Source organism: Silurus aristotelis (assembly GCF_946808225.1).
Source record: "Silurus aristotelis genome assembly, chromosome: 12".
NCBI classification, from domain to species: Eukaryota; Metazoa; Chordata; class Actinopteri; order Siluriformes; family Siluridae; genus Silurus; species Silurus aristotelis.
Window position 1 is genome coordinate 26464144 of NC_139585.1, and position 13900 is coordinate 26478043.

The 13900-nt window shown below is 38.9% G+C and overlaps 1 protein-coding gene and 1 long non-coding RNA gene across 4 annotated transcripts in view; both read left to right on the plus strand.

Moving 5' to 3' along the window:
* The window catches only part of mapk8b (mitogen-activated protein kinase 8b), a 31491-nt gene that overhangs the window by 8588 nt on the left and 9003 nt on the right, over window positions 1–13900 (plus strand). For 2 of the 3 annotated variants that reach the window (XM_083557156.1, XM_083557154.1), the window contains exons 4-8: window positions 4–133; window positions 1142–1200; window positions 1753–1891; window positions 2595–2760; window positions 11764–11835. In XM_083557156.1, the coding sequence (XP_083413282.1) occupies window positions 4–133; window positions 1142–1200; window positions 1753–1891; window positions 2595–2760; window positions 11764–11835 (566 nt within the window). Of the gene's footprint in view, window positions 1–3; window positions 134–1141; window positions 1201–1752; window positions 1892–2594; window positions 2761–3406; window positions 3479–11763; window positions 11836–13900 lie in introns of all 3 variants that reach the window. The other variant, XM_083557155.1, reaches the window with a different exon arrangement.
* LOC310734791 overlaps window positions 1–13900 on the plus strand; it is a 318442-nt gene that overhangs the window by 1645 nt on the left and 302897 nt on the right. The window lies entirely within an intron of this gene.

Below are 13900 nucleotides of genomic sequence, written 5' to 3' on the forward strand. Positions count from 1 at the left end.
TAGCTCGGCATACGACCACATCTTGGAGAAAAATGTTGCTATTAAGAAGCTCAGTCGCCCCTTTCAGAACCAGACCCACGCCAAACGGGCGTACAGAGAACTGGTGCTTATGAAGTGTGTCAACCACAAGAACGTAAGTAATATCTTATATCTTATATAGTGTTTAAGAGACACACACATGCATGTTCTCATTGTTTCTATACAACAAATTCTGTAATTTAACACCATGAAGATTGACTTTGACCAAACAAATCTATAAATGTCCACTTTATTTGCATTGAAAACATTTTCCTTAGCATTAAGAACAGCGTTAAACACTTTCAGCACCTGGACAGTTCATTTCTCCAAAAATTCTGCTGACATACCCGTTTTCCAGCTGAAATTTACATTCCTCTTGTAAAACTCTACTGTAAAGTTCTTCACTCGTTGGATATTTCTTCATGATCCCAGAGCAGTTCAGAAGGATTTAGATGCAGTGACTGGGCAGGCCATTGCATGATAAATAACATTTCAGCCAAAAATGAGTCCAATGAGCTGCAGTCCAAACCGAATTGCATGGTGTTAAAGTGTGAAATGGTGGCCATGTTGGTTCAGGAATTGTTTTCACTTTTTCTGGAATAAATCTTCAACCTTCCCTGCCCTCAAACAACTCCAAAACACCTCCATGTTTGACTGTGGGGGTGAGGCAGTCTGCTAACATCATCTTTCCTGTTCCTACACAAGTTCTTCAGTTAGAGACAAAAACATCCCATTTTGATTACACAGAACTTTATTCCACTCATTCACTGTTCAATTCTTGTGTGTCTTTGCGTTTTACATAAACAAAAGGAACATGCACTTGATTCTAAAAGCTTTTTGTGTTTTTTTTTTTTTTTTTTGTTTTGTTAAAGCCGAATGCTTCCGATATAATTATTCTATAACGTTATAATCATCAAATGAACACGATTAACTGGCACGATTCACTGCACATTATCGTTCCACGTGTAAAAGTGCAATTTATCGGTTTGTAATTGCTGCTCTGGATTTCAGCCGAGAATTGACTGATTTGTGAGATAAGAGATCCATTAGGCTTCAAAAAGCCAAATAAATAAACAAAAAAGTGTATCATGTTTTCTATAAACTGATTCCTTGTGTTTTGCAGATAATCGGACTCCTGAACGTTTTCACGCCACAGAAAACACTCGTAGAGTTCCAAGACGTGTGAGTTTCGTGGGTTTTTTTGGGCTTTTTTGGCGAACCGCTTTGTTATTTACAGCCACTTGAATTTCAATAGATCTTTTTGTACAAATTTACCTCCAAGAAATGGAATATACTGTATATATAAAGAATATTTCAGATTTGAACCTATGTGGCTGATGTATAGTGTTTTTTTTTACATTTCTAAACCACTTCCCCCAAACTCTCTGGAGATTAGTACACTGTTCCCCCATCCAGAGAATTAGATGCTCATTACAGCACATTGATTGTGCGTTCCCTCAACTGTTTCTCCCTTGGCTTGGATTTAGATCTGGAGACATTACCTTAATAGAATGATTGAATCCACTGCCAAGTCTTAATCTTTTGCTAGCCACTAACAGTATGTTAACCGTCCTTTTATCATCAGGATCTTCATTTTCTTTCACTAGTAAACAAACAGATTATTGTTATTTACTCATTGTGTCGAAATGTGCAAATAATTCTGGATAATCCCCCAAATGTTTGTGTATGCAGCAGAAGGTATATGATGCGTTTGTGTGTATGTGATACCTGCAGTTACCTGGTCATGGAGCTGATGGACGCTAATCTGTGCCAGGTGATTCAGATGGAGCTGGACCACGAGCGACTATCCTATCTGCTTTACCAGATGCTCTGCGGCATCAAACATCTGCACGCAGCTGGAATTATACACAGGGTGAGTCCGTTCAAAACTGGGCGGTCCACTCAGATCCGCCCAGCTTGTCCAATACTTTTGTCCACAAAAATGTCAGATGATCCAATACTTTAGTCCATATAAAAGCCAAGTGTTCCAATACCTATGTTTATATGAATGTCAGACGGTCCAGTAATTTTGTCCATATAATAAATGTCAAGGTTATTTCTTTAGCGCTTTTCTCAATGGACATTGTCTCAAAGCAGCTTTACAGAGTTTAGGAATTAAAGTGAACGATGTGTGTTTATCCCTGATGATCAGCCTGGGCAACTGTGGCAAGGAAAAACTTTCTTAGATGTTATGAAGAAGAAATCTTGAGAGGAACCAGACTCAAAGGGGAACCCATCCTCATTTGGGTGACATCAAGAGTGTGATTATAAATCTTTAAAACTATATAAAACACTGGAGAGTGAGAACTAACATAAGCACTGGAGTCTGTGATGATGAGTAATGTCCTTTCTACAGTCTTATACAGTCAGTTGACGTTGTGGAACCAGGAGCTACTGAGCAACTCATAAAACAGCTCAACATCTGAGATCATCAGCAATCCAACATCAGCTTCTCCATGCCAGAGCCTTTAAACACTCAAAGAGGTCCAATGTCCAAACTGAGGTCCAATGTCCAAACATTGAGAGATGGTCTAATAGTTTTATCCAATGCTCTTTTTATTCCTCTCCCCTTGCAGGACCTGAAGCCAAGTAACATTGTGGTGAAATCCGACTGCACGCTGAAGATCCTGGATTTTGGCTTGGCTCGCACGGCTGCCACCGGGCTCCTCATGACCCCCTATGTGGTGACACGCTACTACCGTGCACCAGAGGTCATACTAGGCATGGGGTACCAGGCGAACGGTGAGTGCCAGCTGCTGTGGCTCTGTCTAACCTCGCAGCATGTCTAATAAATTCCTCTTTACCACCAGCACTGAACATCATGAAAGGGTGAATGATGCATTATTGGAAAGTGGCTCTTTTAGTTGCTCCCCTGGTTCGTGTGGTTCGGTTCCCATGATTTCTGCATGCTCTCTGCTTACAGGATTCGCCTGTCTCAAACACTCAACATTAAACAGCAAGACAGTTACTGATCAGGTTCTCTGTTTAGATAAAAGAAAAAATATCACATTAAATCAACTTGATTTTCCTTGAAAGCTGAGTAATATTCTGCAATTTGACACAGCAGTTTCAATCCAAGTGTTCCAGTGTTAGAGAGTCAGCCGAATCGCACTCGCATGGCTCCTGCTTATTAGATCCGCCTGCTCAAGAACAGCTTTTGAGTGTGGGATTGTAATTAGCTGTAATGTTCATGCTCTGTATTTCTAAGAGTCCATCCCTCAAAATGACAAGAAAATAGACACTGATTCGGCTCAACATTTGGACCAAAGACGGCTTTCATCATGAGATAAATAAAATGTGGACAATATTCAGTACACTGCTAGAACCTAGATGCTTTTGCTCATACAGTATGTTCTGTTCTTCCTCTTTATGCTCCATATGATTTAAGTGGATATATGGGCTGTGGGCTGCATAATGGCAGAAATGGTCCGCCACAAAATCCTTTTCCCAGGAAGGGATTGTATCCTTGTGATGGCTCGAGCGTTGTTGTATTTTTTTGTTTGATTGTTTTTCTCTCCCCCCCCCCCCCCCCCCCCCCCTGGTCGTCATCCAGTGCGGTTCTCCTGTACTTGATGAATGTGAGCAGCTTTTAATCACCAGGAAAAGATCTTTGTGTGTGTGTGTGTGTATGTGTATATACTATTTTAAATTTCATTAATGCAAACATTTGTTTGACCATTTAAAAAAAAACTTTCTTAAACCAGATATATATAAAAAAAATAACTCCTGCATAAAATACATTTTAATTGCTATACATTTGTTTTACTGATGCGCCAGGTTTCAAATCAAACACCAAAATACGCCTCGATTATTGTTCTTATTTGGCATTTCAGTTTATTAAGTAGATCGTTACTGCCACCTACTGTGGGAATAGATCAGAGGCTTATCCTTACTTGGACCAATGAAAGCCACGGTGCACACATCCGCCGAATAAATCCATCTGTTTGGAAACATAGCGATGATTTATGTCATTTAAAGCATCATAAAATACTTGAACACATTTACAAGAATATTTTGTTTGCATGCTCTATGTGGAGTTTGGGTTTCACTAATAATAAACATACATTTGCATTAAGCATCCATATTTGTCCATGCACATGTTGATTAGAGTATTAAAAACGTGAAAAGTATTAATTTACGGAACATTTAGAACATATAAAAATATACGATTATGTTGCAATTAATCACGAGTTAACTCATGACGGTCATGTGATTAATCACGAAAAATATATTTTATCTATTGTCAGCCCTAATATACACACACACACACACACACACACACACACACACACACACACACACACACACACTATAAGCAGGGGTATATGAGCAGGTGAGGTGAGGAGGCCTGGTATAGCAGAAGATCTTCCACTCTAACCCATGTAAAGCATATCCTCATGGAGCTGGCTTTGTGAACAGGTTTGAACCTCCTATTTTAAACGAAGGGAAAATCTTACGCTCCTGCATCCAAAGACATCCGATGCAATCACGTGCCTTCAAACTGTTTGGAGAAGAACCCACATATGGCACATACAGAATCAGGTGTCCTAATAGTGCCCATGCAGTGTTCTCGTTTCTGATTGGCAGAAAGATTTGTATTATTTTATTACATATAATCCTTAAACATAATACATTGTTTGTGTCTATAATAACACAGGGAAGTAAGGCTGCTGAGATATTTATAGCTATTATGGCAGATAATTACAGGACATACGGCTGTTAAACATTAAATGCAACTCTGAATAAATAAAAAGTACATTTTATGCATAAAATGAGTTTTGTTATTAAAAAGAAATAGAATTGCTGTTAAAATGCAGATTGTTACTGTTAATATCCAATTATTATTGAGATTATTTATCACGGGGGGGTGGGGTTCAGTGTACATTTTGCCCACAGAACATTCCAGACCTATAGATTATCGGCACGTATCGGAACTGAAGAACATAGTTACACCAGGCCTTAATGTGAAGCTCTCACTCAGATATTTTTTTCCTTTGAGGGTGATGTGTGTGTGTGTGTGTGTGTGTGTGTGTGTGTGTGTGTGTGTGTACAGACGGTCCTCGAGTTACGATGGTTCGACTTATGATTTTTCGATCTTACGATGACGAGAGTGGTACGATAAAATTTGTAAAAATATAAAACATTTCACGCAGCAGGCAGAAGCGTTAGATTATACGTTGGATGCCCAGCTGGGATGAGCGTATCTCTCGCCCTGTGATATGCCTCAGTGTGTGGGGTTTTTTTTGTTTGTTTTAAACAGCAATTTTACTGCTAAAAGCATTTCTTCCAAGCGCCCAAGTATGTTTCCTGCTGGTAGTAAAAAAAGAAGAGGAAAGCCATCAGTTTAGGGCAGAACATTATTTTTTTTTTATCGGCATGAAGCAGGAAAGACTGTCACAGTTATAGCACCATCTTCAACTTACGATATTTTTGACTTACCATGGGGTCAAGTAGAGGACTACCTGATTATATTTATATTAAATGATATTTATAATAAAAAAATTGTGTATGTATATATATGTGTGTGTATATATATATATATATATATATATATATATATATATATATATATATATATATATATATATATATATATATATTTATATTTATATACACAGTACAGACCAAAAGTTTGGACACACCTGCTCATTCAAAGAGTTTTCTTTAATTTCATGACTATGAAAATTGTAGATTCACACTGAAGGCTTCAAAACTATGAATTAACACGTGAAATTATATACATAACAAAAAAGTGAACTGAAAATATGCCATATTGTAGGTTCTTCAAAGTAGGCATCAAGAGAATGCCAAGAGTGTGCAAAGCAGTAATCTAAGCAAAAGGTGGCTACTTTGAAGAACCTACAATATGACACATTTTCAGTTGTTTCACACTTTTTTGTTATGTATATAATTCCACATGTGTTAATTCATAGTTTTGATGCCTTCAGTGTGAATCTACAATTTTCATAGTCATCAAAATAAAAATAAAAAAATCTTTGAATGCGAAGGTGTCCAAACCTTTGGTCTGTACTGTATGTATATATATATATATATTAGGGATGCACCGAAATGAAAATTCTTGGCCGAAACCCGAAACAACGAAAGAAATTATGCCAATTATTATTACCATTGCATTTATGGCTATAACTGTGTACTAAACTTACTAAAATCAAGGCATTTCAATTGCATAAATTAATATTAAAGTTTCAAAGAATAAATCAATTACAAATTATGAAAATATACAAATTATCTCATATACAGCATAGCGATCGGAATGTTTGGATTTCAGCTGATAAATTAAACCCGACGTGGAGAAAGTCTTTGCAGACGAAATTTTGGCATTACATGTTTTGCAAATCGCTATCCGTGAGTCTTTATCAGATATACTGAAATACGTCCACACCGCAGACATGTTGTTTTAGACAGGCACGTGCAGGCAGCGGTTTCTGTTTGCGTCATCACAACAAACTGTTTCGAAAACCGAAAATGCACCTTTGGGCCATTTTCGGCCGAAAATTTTCGGTGGCCGAATATTCGGTGCATCCCTAATATATATACACACATATATACACACATATATACAGTGAGGAAAATAAGTATTTGAACACCCTGCTATTTTGCAAGTTCTCCCACTTAGAAATCATGGAGGGGTCTGAAATTGTCATCGTAGGTGCATGTCCACTGTGAGAGACATAATCTAAAAAAAAAAATCCAGAAATCACAATATATGATTTTTAAACTATTTATTTGTACGATGCAGCTGCAAATAAGTATTTGAACACCTGAGAAAGTCAATGTTAATATTTGGTACAGGAGCCTTTGTTTGCAATTACAGAGGTCAAACGTTTCCTGTAGTTTTTCACCAGGTTTGCACACACTGCAGGAGGGATTTTGGCCCACTCCTCCACACAGATCTTCTCTAGATCAGTCAGGTTTCTGGCCTGTCGCTGAGAAACACAGAGTTTGAGCTCCCTCCAAAGATTCTCTATTGGGTTTAGGTCTGGAGACTGGCTAGGCCATGCCAGAACCTTGATATGCTTCTTACAGAGCCACTCCTTGGTTATCCTGGCTGTGTGCTTTGGGTCATTGTCATGTTGGAAGACCCAGCCTCGACCCATCTTCAATGCTCTAACTGGGGGAAGGAGGTTGTTCCCCAAAATCTCTTAATACATGGCCCTGGTCATCCTCTCCTTAATACAGTGCAGTCACCCTGTCCCATGTGCAGAAAAACACCCCCAAAGCATGATGCTACCACCCCCATGCTTCACAGTAGGGATGGTGTTCTTGGGATGGTACTCATCATTCTTCTTCCTCCAAACACGTTTAGTGGAAATATGACCCAAAAGTTCTATTTTGGTCTCATCTGACCACATGACTTTCTCCCATGACTCCTCTGGATCATCCAAATGGTCATTGGCAAACTTAAGACGTGCCTGGACATGTGCTGGTTTAAGCAGGGGAACCTTCCGTGCCATGCATGATTTCAAACCATGACGTCTTAGTGTATTACCAACAGTAACCTTGGAAACGGTGGTCCCAGCTCTTTTCAGGTCATTGACCAGCTCCTCCCATGTAGTTCTGGGCTGATTTCTCACCTTCCTTAGGATCTATGAGACCCCACGAGGTGAGATTTTGCATGGAGCCCCAGTCCGAGGGAGATTGACAGTCATGTTTAGCTTCTTCTATTTTCTAATGATTGCTCCAACAGTGGACCTTTTTTCACCAAGCTGCTTGGCAATTTCCCCGTAGCCCTTTCCAGCCTTGTGGAGGTGTACAATTTTGTCTCTAGTGTCTTTGGACAGCTCTTTGGTCTTGGCCATGTTAGTAGTTGGATTCTTACTGATTGTATGGGGTGGACAGGTGTCTTTATGCAGCTAACGACCTCAAACAGGTGCATCTAATTTAGGATAATAAATGTAGTGGAGGTGGACATTTTAAAGGCAGACTAACAGGTCTTTGAGGGTCAGAATTCTAGCTGATAGACAGGTGTTCAAATACTTATTTGCAGCTGTATCATACAAATAAATAGTTTAAAAATCATATATTGTGATTTCTGGATTTTTTTTTTTAGATTATGTCTCTCACAGTGGACATGCACCTACGATGACAATTTCAGACCCTTCGAAGATTTCTAAGTGGGAGAACTTGCAAAATAGCAGCGTGTTCAAATACTTATTTTCCTCACTGTATATATATATATATATATATATTAGTGTGTATGTATATATATGTGTATGTATTTATATATATATATATATATATGTATGTGTATATATATATATATATATATATATATATATATATATATATATATATATATATATATATATATATATATAGTGTGTATATGTATGTATGTATGTATGTATATATATATATATATATATATATATATATATATATATATATATATATATATATATATATATATATACACACAGTACAGACCAAGAGTTTGGACACACCCTCTTATTCAAAGAGTTTTCTTTATTTTCATGACTATGAAAATTGTAGATTCACACTGAAGGCATCAAAATTATGAATTAACACATGTGGAATTATATATGGAATTATATACATAACAAAAAAATGTGAAACAACTGAAAAATATCATATTGTAGGTTCTTCAAAGTAGCCACCTTTTGCTTTGATTACTGCTTTGCACACTCTTGGCATTCTCTTGATGAGCTTCAAGAGGTAGTCACCTGAAATGGTCTTCCAACAGTCTTGAAGGAGTTCCCCGAGAGATGCTTGGCACTTGTTGGCCATTTTGCCTTCACTCTGCGGTCCAGCTCACCCCTAAACCATCTCGATTGGGTTCAGGTCCGGTGACTGTGGAGGCCAGGTCATCTGGCGCAGCACCCCATCACTCTCCTTCTTGGTCAAATAGCCCTTGATGCCTTCAGTGTGAATCTACAATTTACATAGTCATGAAAATAAAGAAAACTCTTTGAATGAGAAGGTGTGTCCAAACTTTTGGTCTGTACTGTGTGATATATATATATATATATATATATATATATATATATATATATATATATATATATATATAATATACACACACACACACTGCCCATCAAAATAAAAAGTCACACACTCAAATATTTAGTTGGACCGTCTTTAGCTTTGATTACGGCACGCATTGGCCCATTGGCCTGAGGCATTGTTTCGATAAGCTTCTGCAATGTCACAACATTTATTCCCACCCAGAGTTGCAGTTTTTTTCATGAAGATCTTGTATTGACTATGGGAGCGTCGGACCTCTGCACAAAGTCTTCTCCAGCACATTTCCAAGATTCTCAATGGGGTTAAGGTCTGGACTCTGTGGTGGCCAATCCATGTGTGAAAATGATGTCTCATGCTCCCTGAACCACTTTCACAATTTGAGCCCAATGAATCCTAGCATTGTCATTTTTAAATATGGCCGTGCCATTAGGGAGGAAATCCATTGATTGAATAACCTGCTCATTCGGTATATTCAGGCAGTCAGCTGACCTAATTTTTGTGGCACATCACCAACTGCAGCAAACCCCAGATCATACCTTCTGAAACAGATTAACATCTTTTTCATGACCACAGGACGTGTTTTCTGACATGGTTGTTTAAAGAATGAGAAGCTTCTCACTGCATCAGGTGGGGTTTAAAAACTTGTTGCCAGCTGAAACATAATCATATCCACGCAGTAATTATCCAATGGGAGGCTCTTACCTATTTGCTTATAAATCCAGGTGGTAACCTTTTTTTGGACGGTCAGCATATATATATATATATATATATATATATATATATATATATATATATATATATATATATATATATATATATAGTGAGGAAAATAAGTATTTGAACACCCTGCTATTTTGCAAGTTCTCCCACTTAGAAATCATGGAGGGTCTGAAATTGTCATCGTAGGTGCATGTCCACTGTGAGAGACATAATCTAAAAAAAAAAAAATCCAGAAATCACAATGTAGGATTTTTTTTACTATTTATTTGTATGATACTGCTGCAAATAAGTATTTGAACACCTGAGAAAGTCAATGTTAATATTTGGTACAGTAGCCTTTGTTTGCAATTACAGAGGTCAAACGTTTCCTGTAGTTTTTCACCAGGCTTGCACACACTGCAGGAGGGATTTTGGCCCACTCCTCCACACAGATCTTCTCTAGATCAGTCAGGTTTCTGGCCTGTCGCTGAGAAACACGGAGTTTGAGCTCCCTCCAAAGATTCTCTATTGGGTTTAGGCCTGGAGACTGGCTAGGCCATGCCAGAACCTTGATATGCTTCTTACAGAGCCACTACTTGGTTATCCTGGCTGTGTGCTTCGGGTCATTGTCATGTTGGAAGACCCAGCCTCGACCCATCTTCAATGCTCTAACTGAGGGAAGGAGGTTGTTCCCCAAAATCTCGCAATACATGGCCCCGGTCATCCTCTCCTTAATACAGTGCAGTCTCCCTGTCCCATGTGCAGGAAAAACACCCCCAAAGCATGATGCTACCACCCCCATGCTTCACAGTAGGGATGGTGTTCTTGGGATGGTACTCATCATTCTTCTTCCTCCAAACACGTTTAGTGGAATTATGACCCAAAAGTTCTATTTTGGTCTCATCTGACCACATGACTTTCTCCCATGACTCCTCTGGATCATCCAAATGGTCATTGGCAAACTTAAGACGTGCCTGGACATGTGCTGGTTTAAGCAGGGGAACCTTCCGTGCCATGCATGATTTCAAACCATGACGTCTTAGTGTATTACCAACAGTAACCTTGGAAACGGTGGTCCCAGCTCTTTTCAGGTCATTGACCAGCTCCTCCCGTGTAGTTCTGGGCTGATTTCTCACCTTCCTTAGGATCATTGAGACCCCACGAGGTGAGATCTTGCATGGAGCCCCAGTCTGAGGGAGATTGACAGTCATGTTTAGCTTCTTCCATTTTCTAATGATTGCTCCAACAGTGGACCTTTTTTCACCAAGCTGCTTGCCAATTTCCCCGTAGCCCTTTCCAGCCTTGTGGAGGTGTACAATTTTGTCTCTAGTGTCTTTGGACAGCTCTTTGGTCTTGGCCATGTTAGTAGTTGGATTCTTACTGATTGTATGGGGTGGACAGGTGTCTTTATGCAGCTAACGACCTCAAACAGGTGCATCTAATTTAGGATAATAAATGTAGTGGAGGTGGACATTTTAAAGGCAGAATAACAGGTCTTTGAGGGTCAGAATTCTAACTGATAGACAGGTGTTCAAATACTTATTTGCAGCTGTATCATACAAATAAATAGTTTAAATATCATATATTGTGATTTCTGGATTTTTTTTTAGATTATGTCTCTCACAGTGGACATGCACCTACGATGACAATTTCTTTCAATTTCTTGCAAAAACTTGCAAAATAGTAGGGTGTTCAAATACTTATTTTCCTCACTGTGTGTGTGTGTGTGTGTGTGTGTGTGTGTGTGTGTGTGTGTGTGTGTGTGTGTGTGTGTGTGTGTGTGTATATATATATATATATATATATATATATATATATATATATATATATATATATATATATATATACACACACACAGTTTGTGTGTAAAACAAATGTTGCATGCCGTCTTATTCTTTCCTGTCTTACATCACGTCCTCATCACTTTTTCCGAACCCTGTTTGTTTGTCTGCATTAAATGTGGGCTTTCATTTGCAATCTGTATTTTTTTCTTCTTTTTTTGTGCTTGTTCTTAATTTGGTTGTTATTTCATTTTTTTAGTTGATGTCTGGTCTGTTGGCTGCATCATGGCCGAAATGGTCAGAGGCAGTGTGCTGTTTCCAGGCACCGATCGTATCCTTACCTGAACTTCATTGTTGTACCATTTGTGTGTTGGTATTTTCTGTCTTTTATATTTTTGTTTTTGGTTCAATCCCAGTCTATGTTCTTGTATTACTAGTAAGTGGGAACTACGGATGGACAGTTTATAGTGAGTATGTTCACTGACTCTTGGTGTAGACTACAGGTTTTTTTTCAATGTAACTGAGACAGTTCCTTATACATGAGGCACAGGAAAAGGAGAAACTTTGGAAGAAGGAGTTGTTGACCCTGGGGTGCTGTGAAATTGCCTAGAACTAGTACAAGCTTGTTTCGAACCCCTTGCGGTCTGTTACAATGAAGCAGTGCAGTGTTGCACAATGATCGTTCTATTCATTTATTCCTTTTATAAGAATAGTGATGGTGTGATTGCTGCGCAAAAGGAATTTCCTGGAATGATATTGTCCCGTCTGCTCATGGGTGCATCATTTTAAAGAAACGCCGCCTTCTCGACGTCCGCCCGTGCTCAGTCACCATTCAGAGACCCTTCCATTCTGCTCTGCTTGGTGTCTTTCTCCTTTTTTAATTTTTTGTTGGCTTTGCCAGACTGGAACAGAGTGCACTAATTAGTCCCATCAGCTGCAGGTATAGTCTTACCACTCGTTCTGTCTTGTTCCCCCTCCACTCGCGAACCACTGACGCACAGCTCAACAGAGCGATGTTGGGGGATGGCATGGCAAGGGCTCCTCACCAATAACAGCCTCGATTATTCTCTGGCATGCGGGTGGTTCAAACACCACCTCGTGACTTCATTTTTTAAAGCTGAGCCCATTTTTTCGGGACACAATCATGGCGTCCTAACCAGTAATGAGGCAGCGAAATCCCTTTGCGCAACACTCACACCATCACTATTGCTGTAAACGTCTTTAGTCTTAAAAGCACACTTCTGCACTGCTCCATGGTTAACTAAGGATCAAAATGAGCCCTCACTGGTTCCAATCAATCGCCAAACTCCTAGTTCCGAAATTTCCCGTTTCCCTACGGCACAGAAAATACCATTTAGTAGATAATGCACCCTGAACATTTCATCATGAATTCAAAAAGGTTCCAGTATTATATGAAGATGACCATTAATATTAGATGTTTCAATCTCTAATGAGCAAGTCAGAGGTGACTCTGAGAATAAAACCTCCCTGAGATGACATGTGGAAGAAGCTACTATTAAAATTGTAAGTAACGTAGCATGTGCCTTCTGGTGCAGAAGTGAATTATACACCAAATTGTGTGTTTATTGCATAATTAAATGCAGTGTGTTTTACCTGATCAAGTGGTCAGATAAAAGATCAACCCAAGAGTGACACAATCTCAAAAGCAAAGAACAAACCAACACAATATCACTCTGGACATGCCAGGAACTGGTCTTCTGAACCATACTTTGCTTTGGAGGAGGGCTATGTGGAGGTGCACACTCAGGTGAGTGTGTATGCTGGGAAATTCCAATTGGGAGGAACCAGACAAAAAGGAAACCTCTGGAAACCTTCTGGAAAAATAATTGTTTGCTGCTCTATTCACCATATTTTCAGGTGCCAAAATATGGTGAATATATGACTTGAAATTTTTGAAAAAACTTTTTTTTATTGAATTTTTTTTTTTATCAGGATAGCATGGTTAGCTAGAGTACGTAAAGGGAACCATTTCGTATGAACTGTACAACACATATCGATTATCGAAGGTTTTGTTATACTATAACAGTTAGAATAGCATTGATTGTTATTGCAAACTCAAGGGTTGGGACATCTATTCGGTGACGAGATGTGTGACCAGTTCTCGAAGTTGATGTGTTGATAGCAGGAGAAATGATTAAGGATTTGAAAGAAACGAAGAAGGAAACTTGCTTTTTTTTTGGGCGGGTCAGAGCGCAAGGTCAGCAATGATACTGCGCCCCTGGAGCCCTGAGAGTTAAGAGCCTGGTGAAACCAGAGCTTGAAACCCTGACCTTCCGATTAGTAACCCAGAGCCTTTATTACTGAGGTACCACCTCCTCAATTAGATGAGGGCCAAACATCTAGACGTCAGGAACAACTGCACCTGCCAAACAGCA